General features: G+C 28.9%; 1 protein-coding gene across 1 annotated transcript; it reads left to right on the top strand.

Moving 5' to 3' along the window:
• Positions 1-359: 359 nt before the first annotated feature.
• LOC122272289 (U-scoloptoxin(16)-Er12a-like) lies at positions 360-6,017 on the top strand. Its single transcript, XM_087153258.1, has 4 exons — positions 360-506; positions 1,902-2,041; positions 4,411-4,504; positions 5,449-6,017. Exons 2-4 carry the CDS (start codon positions 1,948-1,950, stop codon positions 5,558-5,560), a joined length of 300 nt encoding a protein of 99 aa, XP_087009384.1. The 5' UTR covers positions 360-506; positions 1,902-1,947; the 3' UTR covers positions 5,561-6,017.
• Positions 6,018-9,346: the final 3,329 nt, after the last annotated feature.

Raw genomic sequence — 9,346 nt, 5'->3', positions numbered from 1 at the left:
TTATCTCGGATTCTCGAAATTCTATTTCTTCTTTAATGTATTTAATAAGAACATATACTTGTTATAATAAAATTTATTTCAAGAAAATAATCAGTCTTGAGCTCTAAATTTCATATACATCCTGCAATAAATAACAACAGTTACTTCTTTGTACGCAGGTAATTGTCATAAACTGTAACTGTTTGAATCATTTAATTCCATTTATTGGCCAATAATTTGAAGTTTTATTTGCTTTTGTTGTTTGTAAAAAAGTATCTTTAATTACACAATAAAAAATATGTCTGAAAAAAAAACTGAACTAAGTGAGCTGTCACGTCGAAAATGCACATTAAAGTATTGTGAATGTTCGATAAAAACTATCGCTTTGTCATTGCACAAAATAATGCACCATAAAACATTATTATATATATCATAAAACATATTTTATATTTTTCTAAGGGTATAAAAAAAGATTCGAAAAGCATACCGATTACAGAAAAACACTTAGAACATTGAAAATTCGGAGAGTAAGTCTTATGTTTTCTTTCATTTCCTTTTTTTTAGATAATCAAAACTGTCTTTTCTCCACATTTTTTTATGCAAAAACGAATAAAATTAATATTGAAATATTATACCAAGTCAATAATGAGATTGCTCTACGGCTATTAAATCACAAACAGTCGTACATACAACACGCTGATAAAAGATTATTTATCTTTCGCAGTTTGCCCGATTGCTAATCTCTCCCCTTTTTTGAAAATTTTCCATAGACTACAGACACAAGTAAATAACGAGATTGCTCTACGGCTACCAATATTCTTGCAGTAAAATGCACGTTGTGCGGTCCGTTTACTGATTCTACCAGTGGCATTCTTATTTTGCCAATACGAGCTTTCATTTGGCTTCAGAGGCTACGTACTACATGGCGTGAAGTATGCAAGCAATCGTAGATGCAACACGTTCATAAAAGATTATTTATCCTTTACAATTTGCCCGATTGCTTATAGCTCCCCCTTTTCGTGAATTTTCCATAGACTCTAGAGACTTAAAAAATCCCAATTCTCTAACGATTTTGCAAATTGAATAGCCTAGACACGTACTTCATTATTTTTCGCGGTTAAAGGCGTCTTAATTATAATATTTTATTATTGCTTTACATTTTTGAGAATAAATTTATAGAATTTCTAAAAATAATCCTGCGTTTTTTCTCCAAATATAATGAAGCAACCCCATTTATTTTCAATATTTTCTGAAAGGTTCAGCGTTATCAAATGACATTCCGGCATCAAAAGCTTGTTAAGTGCAAAAAATATCAAAAAACCTAAGGTTCAGAATGTCAAGGTGTCTAAATGAAAACTACAACAAAAAGAATTGAAAAAGTTTAAATATTTCTAGAGTAAAATTGAAAAAAAAAATGGAAAAAAATATCACTAACTAAACTACTTTTCGGAACCAACCTTTGCTCTGGCTATTTTAATACTTATTCACTTATTTTTTCGATTACTGTTCATTGTTACTACACTGTTAGAATTTTAATTCTAAAATTATGGCAGCAGTCTGACTATCCAATTAATCGCTAAGTTTACGAAAAAGAACATTTTTTTAAATACATTTTTTACATTTTTTTTTAAAAAAAAAGCATGAATGCAAAACTATACACTCTTTTAATCATATACAACGTGCATGGTTTCATAATTGTCAAAAAGAAATTTCAATGCGCATTAAAGATAGTTTAGTCGTTTTGTGGTGCTGCCATCTGTGCGTGAATAGGAGTATTGTACTCTAACAACCCAGGGTCACAAATTAGTGATACAATTAAATAACAATTTAATAAATTATTAAGGAAAATAACAATTAAATAAATTCTTATTTAACCATTTTTCTGAAAAATTTCTAACCGCGTTTTTTTCTCATTTTAACAGAAACATTTTGCGGTATTAATAAAAGGAACGTCAAATAAAGACAACTATGATTCGAAGCGTATTTTACCTGTTACTCAGCATTTCCTTTTTTGTAATGGTTGCTTCAGGTCCCCCAGTTCCGGTGCCCGTAACAAGAAATGGTAAGTATCAGATTTTACTTTTAAACAATCCCTTTTATGCTATATATATTTTGCTAACAAATTTCTTTGCTATTGCATAAAAAGTATTCAGTCAGATTTAGTTAAAACTTATATTATGCACTACAATTTACAAAAAAAAAAAATTGCACTGCGAATCTATGTTATCCAACCAAGAGTATCTGGACCCTCAACCTAACGAAGTTGATGTGGCTTGTTATTTTCACGTATAGACTGCTGTTACATAAATATGAACTCTGAGATGTATGTAAGAATTCTGGACAATGCTGTTTTTCCAACTCTGTAACAGATTTCGAATCAAGTCCATTTCTTTCTCAGCAGCTTAAGTGTTCCTTTCACACAACGAGCACAGTCATGATTTAATGAAAGCGTATTCAAAAAGTGACGTGTTCTCCGAGCAGTAATTTTAGCCCCTAGAACACTTTTGGGGTGAAGTATTGCTCAAACTGCATATTTCTTTCTGATGATGTAAATGCAAAATGTACAAATTGTTTCAAATGGAGAAACACGTGTCAGATTTGTCATGTCAGAAATATATTTCGAAAAACTAATGAAATACCACCAAAAAAACTTCTCGTCCTAAAAGTCCTAATAAGAAACAGGAGATGCGAAAGGAAGTCGAGTTTGGTATCATTGAATTCATCTTTTGAAAATATTTTCCTCCTTCATTATTAGATTTTAGATACGATGCGTAGTTCTCGAGGTACTTGAATAAGACCATATATTTTGGACATTCTTTATAAGTATTCAAACGTTACTATTTGTAACGTAGCTAGTGAAAGAAAAATAGTGGTACATAGCATATGTAGCTTACCTGCGCTAATAAGCAGAAAAAAATAGTAAAAACTTGGAACAAATTCCATTTTCGAGTAAAAGGAAAATGAGCAACCTCAATTAAATCATTAAAAGGAAAATGCTTCTGCAGTTTAATTTAAAAAAACACCTAGTGCTAAAGATATGACGAAAATTATTTTTTAAATATGTTTCTCTTGAATGCACTAGTTGTAATTTCTGAACGTTTTTGGAATCCTTTCTTGTATCTGTTTTTCAGGATTTAGGATGCTTGCACAATTTTTTCTGGAGTTCTAACGGAAGCAAGAAGGCTAATTTTTGTTTTTATAATAATAGACTCAATAAGGAAATAGAAAATGTTACGTAACTACTAACAAACTACCTATATTGACTAAAATTTAGCAAACTTTTATGAAGATTAGGAACAATTTTATGAAGTTTAAGAACAATTAGAATTTTATGGACAGTTAAAAGTTAACAATAAATAATTTAAAATATGAAAAGGAACAATCAATAGTCAAAAGGGGGCAAAGGAAAGGAAATTCCTTCTAGTCATAAAAAAGTAACCTGAACTCTTCTAGGCAAATTGAGATAATGTTACTGTTTTTTTCCTCTCATAGGTTGGGCCACATTCACACATCACAGAAGGAAATAGAGAAAAACATCCATGCCTTGAGCGGAATTCGAACCCGCAATCATTGGCCTCGCAGTCAGGTATGCTAACCTTTCGGCAATGAGCCGGCTAGCATACCCTTATTTTGAACAAATGCTCTGCCAAGCAGCCTTAGGTCACTCAGTAGTCTAAGATTTGCTACTGTCTCCTTTCGGGGTCCATGGTTATTTAATCACCGACAATTTAGTATGCCCTCCAAAGTTCAGCCTTTTGGCATATTAAGCATAGCATTGTCATTCATTTCATTAAATTTGTCAAAAACGTATCCTCTTAGAGCATCTGATGCAACAGATGCGTTTTCATGTTGTTCCGGTTTTCGCTAAAAAGTCTACTTGTTCATCACCTTTGATACCAATGTGTGATGAAACCCACTAAAAATAAATTATTTTCTCTAATTTAAGAAGGGTTAAAGTTTGCCTGATTTCAAATAAGATTTCAGTTTCAAAACAACGATTTCACTGATTATATGGCAGATATTGAATCAACTAGGATAACCACTCTTGTAAACATACTTGTTATTATTTTGAAGTTTTCTATTACTAGATTGATTGCGTAGATTTCTGCATCAAAATTATGCATATTAGGACGCATGGAAAGAATGCCTACTGTACACTTCAGCCTGATAATGATTTGTCTAATCAGTAAATTGAGCTATCTTAAATCAGGGATGCGTCTGCATATAAAACACGAAGGCATTCCTCATCCAAGTATAGTTCATTAATCATAAGCAAAGAAGTTGCTTTTGAATCTGCTTCAATACTATCTTCTTTTTTCCCTTCAAATTCAAAAAAGTTAATATTCTTGCAACATCCATATAAGATAGATAATAAAGATTCTCTTAATTTTTATATTCTGTGTATTCTCGAATTTTTGTTTTACATTTCAGTTGACTGCGGTGAACATAAAAATGGAGAAACATTTCAAACAGAAGATCCCTGCATGGAACAAACGTGCAATTATGGAATGTTGTCTGGTTCCGGGTAAGTTCAGTTAAATATCATAGTTTTTAAATCTTTTGAATTTGTTTCTTAATTTTAAGGTTATTGATTACTCTGGTAAAAAAACGTTTCATTATATTATAAAGCATATGTATTAGTTATATTATTGATCCAGGTGACAGTGTTGCACTTTAGACCAATTTCAAATTTTATTTTATTATATAGAATATAATAATTCCAATAACTAATTTTTATCAATAACGCCTTTAGAGTCCGATATAGGACAACATTTTTTACTATTTTATTCCCAAAATATAGCATTTTACGACGCGTTTTTTTGCACGTATGCCATTACAAAGTGACTATATAATTCGATTTAACTTCACTGCCTTTAATTTTACTCACAATAAAAAAATCGGGGAGAGGAAAGGAATTCGATAAAAGTAAGCTTTCATAAAGTTAATGTTAAATAAGCGCCTTATTATTTGAGACTAGAGATTTTTTTTTTATTACCAAACTTTAAAGAAAAATATCCTTTTAAAAATATTCTATAATCTTCAAAAGAAGACTAGAGTTTAAAATTTGTAAAATAATTAAGAATAAATAAGAAAAGCTAATTTAATCATATTTATTCATAATTTTACAAAAAATATTTACTATCAAATTTATGAGATAAATTTGTTCTTAGATGCATATTTCCATGTAATATGCATCTATCTACATCTATCATGCAACCTATCATTTTTCTGCTATAGATCATAAATTAATTTTTAGAAGGACCGAAATTTCTCTTGAAAAATTAAAAAGTTTAAATTTCATATTTGCAATTAAATGTAGCAGTTGATTTGTTTTAATTTTTTTAAAGAATCATTACTTCAACTTCTGTATATTAAAGAGCATTATTATTAATAATTATTATTAATACTAATATTTTAATATATTATTTTTACTAATAGCTATTTTATATTTTTTTAAAATAATTTCAGGTGTCCTTCATTTGCACTACCAGAAGGCTCTAAATGCAGAATAGAAAACGGAAAAGGAGTATTCCCTGCCTGTTGCGAGCAATCCGTCTGTCCCGGAGATCCAGGATTTTAAGAATCGAGAATAGTTCTGGAATGATTAACTTAAAATTAATCGCATGCTTTCTACAAAAATTTTTATTAATGCTCAATAAATTTAAAAATTACCGAGAAATATTTATCCATATTAAACTTTAGTTAAAAATGGTTAAAAATAAATATTTCAAAATTTTTCACTTCACCGTTGAGCAAAAATTATGCATTCGGTGATATGTAACAAAATATTGATAACCGGTTATAAGAAATCCAAAGCCCATTTATGTGACAGGCTTTTTGTATGATATTAGTATAACGTAATTAATCAAAATTGTAATGTTATATTTTGTATTTTTTTTGTATTAAAATAACAATCTTAAAAATGAGTACATTAATTTAAGTATCCGTTTTAGACTGTTAAAAAAAATCTTTCTTGTGTTATAATAACATATTGTGTTGAGAAGAAATTCTGAAATAAATAGTAAATAAAACATTCAGTAAAATGTCTTTATGCGACTTTGAGAGGAACCAATGTAAATTGTCTTAAAAGGGAAAAGATGTGTAACGGAAAAATAAACAAATTTATGGAAATTCAACGTTAACATAATAATTTTACTTACGTAATAGCATTTTTCATATTAATGGAATATGACGCATTCATATTAATACTATTATTGAAGCAGAAAAGAATTGAAGTTGATATGATTGAAATTTATAACCAAAACGTCTGCTTCAAAGGGGGGGGGGGAAATCATACATTTAAATCAAAAGCAGAATAAACAACTGCATTCAATTTTTCCCACTTTAAAGAAGATTTTCAAATAAAAAAAATTTCACTGAAAAAAATATTTTTAGAGCATCTTATAGATTTTCTTCAATTCATGTTAAATATTAATACAATTTAACAATACAAATCAAACTGCGTTTTTGAAGAAAAAAAATCCACAAAATATTGGCTCATCATTTAAGTATATTTAAGTTCCAATTTGATCCCCGGAGAAATTATAAAACTTTTGACGAAAAGTACCAATTAAGAATTATAAAAAGTCACAGGTTGTTTCAAAAAGCGCTGGCAAAACACTGTAATTTCAATTGAGACAACTTATCATTCCATCCAAAGCTACAAATTTCAAGAATATCGACTTATGCATTAAGATCACTCAAAAAAACCAAATGAAAGAAAGTTTAACCTTTAGATACTTGGGTATTAATACGCTTTTTTCCCCTCGACTAAAGATACAAATATTATTGATAGTTGTGCATCTTTTTTCAATGAAAACGGTTTGATTTAGAAGAAAATTACGTCATCGCGTATTACGCAAATATTTTGTACAAATGTGATGCAAATGTGCAGCTTTGAAAACGTAAGACACCCACGATTATTTTATAGACATACATGGAAATAAATATTTTATGAATGAAACCCCTATAATTTATATTATTGTCTCGGAATTAATTTATTTTCGGAGAGTGTAAAAAAATATTGTGGAACCAAGCCAAATACCCCATTTACACAATTAACAATGTTAAAAAATTTTAATAAAATTAGTCAATTCAAATACGTTTTATGCAAAAAACACTTTAAAATCTTAAATTATTTGTAGCTCTAAGTTTTTAAGGGCGTTCCTAAATATGAATCATGTTGACTCGTACCTTGCGTTTGGTCTCATTCGATTCAACGTAAAAAAGAAAGAAAGAAAAAAGAAACACCAGAAAAAATTAGAGATTGGACTCGTGTTCGGTGAGAACGGGAGTTCGAATCCAGTCAACCGAAGAATCCCCGTGTCTTAAATGGTGACCGATGCAAATTAAATCTGTCGAGGTCACAAAGTCCTCCAAGTTCCTCTGGGAGGCGTATTGATCCAGGAGTTACAAGGAATTACAAGATTACAAGGCTACGGAGATGAAAATTTATAGTTGTAAACATATATGGCAACGTTACTTTTAAAAAGTAACGAGTAAAAGTACAAGTATTTTTAAAAAAAGTAACGCGTAAAAAGTAAAAAGTTCGTATTTTAAAAAGTAACGAGTAAAAAGTACAAGTAAAAGTACAAGTACTAAATAAAAAAAGCAACGATTTAAAAGTACATTTCTAGGAAATCGAAAATTCAAAATAACCTAAAATTTTATTGAATAATATTCTTATGTTCTTTAATGTTTTTGCAAAATTGTTGTTATTTATTTAATTATTTTTAATTTTGAAAGTTATGGATATTAATTTATTTTTAAATTCGGAAGAATATTATAATATAATTTTATAATATAATCGTTCAATATAATTTTAAAATCAAATATAATTTTAAAATCAAATATAATTTTAATATAAAACTTTTCATGGATTTGCACGAAAAAGAAATTTTATCTATTGATTTTAATTTTTAGTTTACTATTTTTATTTATTTAAATTACCAGTGATTTAAAATTGTTTTACTCGATAGAAATGTGTTTTACAAGCACAAACATAAACAAAGCAAACACGGGGTTTCAGATAGCTTTGTGATCTTTGAGCTGGTAAAAAATAATTGAATGTGCAATATAAGTTGAAACAGAACAGTCTACAGTTTTATTTGTAACAATGGCTAATGCTGAAGTCATACGAGACAATTTTTTTCCGAACATTTCTGCCTAACGGAATAATTAAAATTTGCAAACGAATTTTAGTATCAGCGGCTAAATTAATACCTTCGAGTTTTCAAGAGTTAAAATAGTATCTATAATAGTTTTCAATAGCAGAAATAGTTCTGAAGTTTTTAGAGATTTGACTGGGCGTTGTTTGACAAGGTCGGGCGTAAACATAATTTTAGTAAAAAATGTACTACGTAAAAATGTATTTAGTAAAAAATGTATTAAGACAAAAATGTATTATTAGTGAGTTCAAAAAGAAAATTGAAAAACATAATAACAAAATACAACATTTTTGATTAAAATGTATTAAATAAATGCATAAAACTCAAAAATGAATGAAAATAACTTGCTAATTAATATTTTTATTCATTTTGCAAAATAATTGCATTTCGAAAGTGGTGCCACTGAGTCTGCTGCTAGAATTTCTCAGAGCGTGCTTAGCCACGCTGAATAAACGCTCCACGGGAGCACTAGAAGGTACTGCAGTATTATATTTCACATATAATTTTTTTACGATTAGATATCGATTCAAAATTGATATGCTTTCCGTTTCGACATTTGAGCTCATGCATGCCGTAAATTCTTCTGTCGTTGGTGATTGGCATGATGTTTTCAACTTTAGAAAATTTAAAATCCCTGGTTTTTTTTCTGTTACGTTATTAGTTATAGCAGGGCATTCAGCTTGGACAATTCTTTCCAATTTTTTTGTAGCCTCCTCCCTAGCTTTTTCTTTCAACCAATTAAATTTGATGCAAGGTACAAGATGCAATTAAAAAAACATAAGCATTTTTTTAAAATTTAGTATTTTTTTTTCCTTCTTTTTTTTTTTAGAAAGCTTACCGAGTTTTAGAAAAAGTAACGATTTCCTTTGACATTTCCGTTACAAATACTTGTACTTTTTCCCTAAAAAAGTAACGAAAGTACAAGTAAAAGTACTAAATTCAAAAAGTAATGAAGTACAAGTAAAAGTACGTACTTTTTACTTGTACCGGCGGTACAAGTAACGAAAGTAAAAGTACTGCCATGTATGGTTGTAAACTCAATTTTGAGTATGCTTTTCAACGATAGTTATAAAATGAATTGAAGAAACTAATACTTTGGTGCAATTTAAAATTAATATTTTTGTTTGCAAATAAAATTTTTATGAGAACAAATTATGTTTTAGACTTCCGAAAAAAATTAAAATAAAAGAATCGATACG

The sequence above is a fragment of the Parasteatoda tepidariorum genome, chromosome 10, assembly GCF_982258835.1.
Source record: "Parasteatoda tepidariorum strain Cologne lab strain chromosome 10, Ptep-v5.0, whole genome shotgun sequence".
In the NCBI taxonomy this organism is placed as follows: Eukaryota; Metazoa; Arthropoda; class Arachnida; order Araneae; family Theridiidae; genus Parasteatoda; species Parasteatoda tepidariorum.
This window is presented reverse-complemented; position numbering and strand designations above follow the sequence as displayed.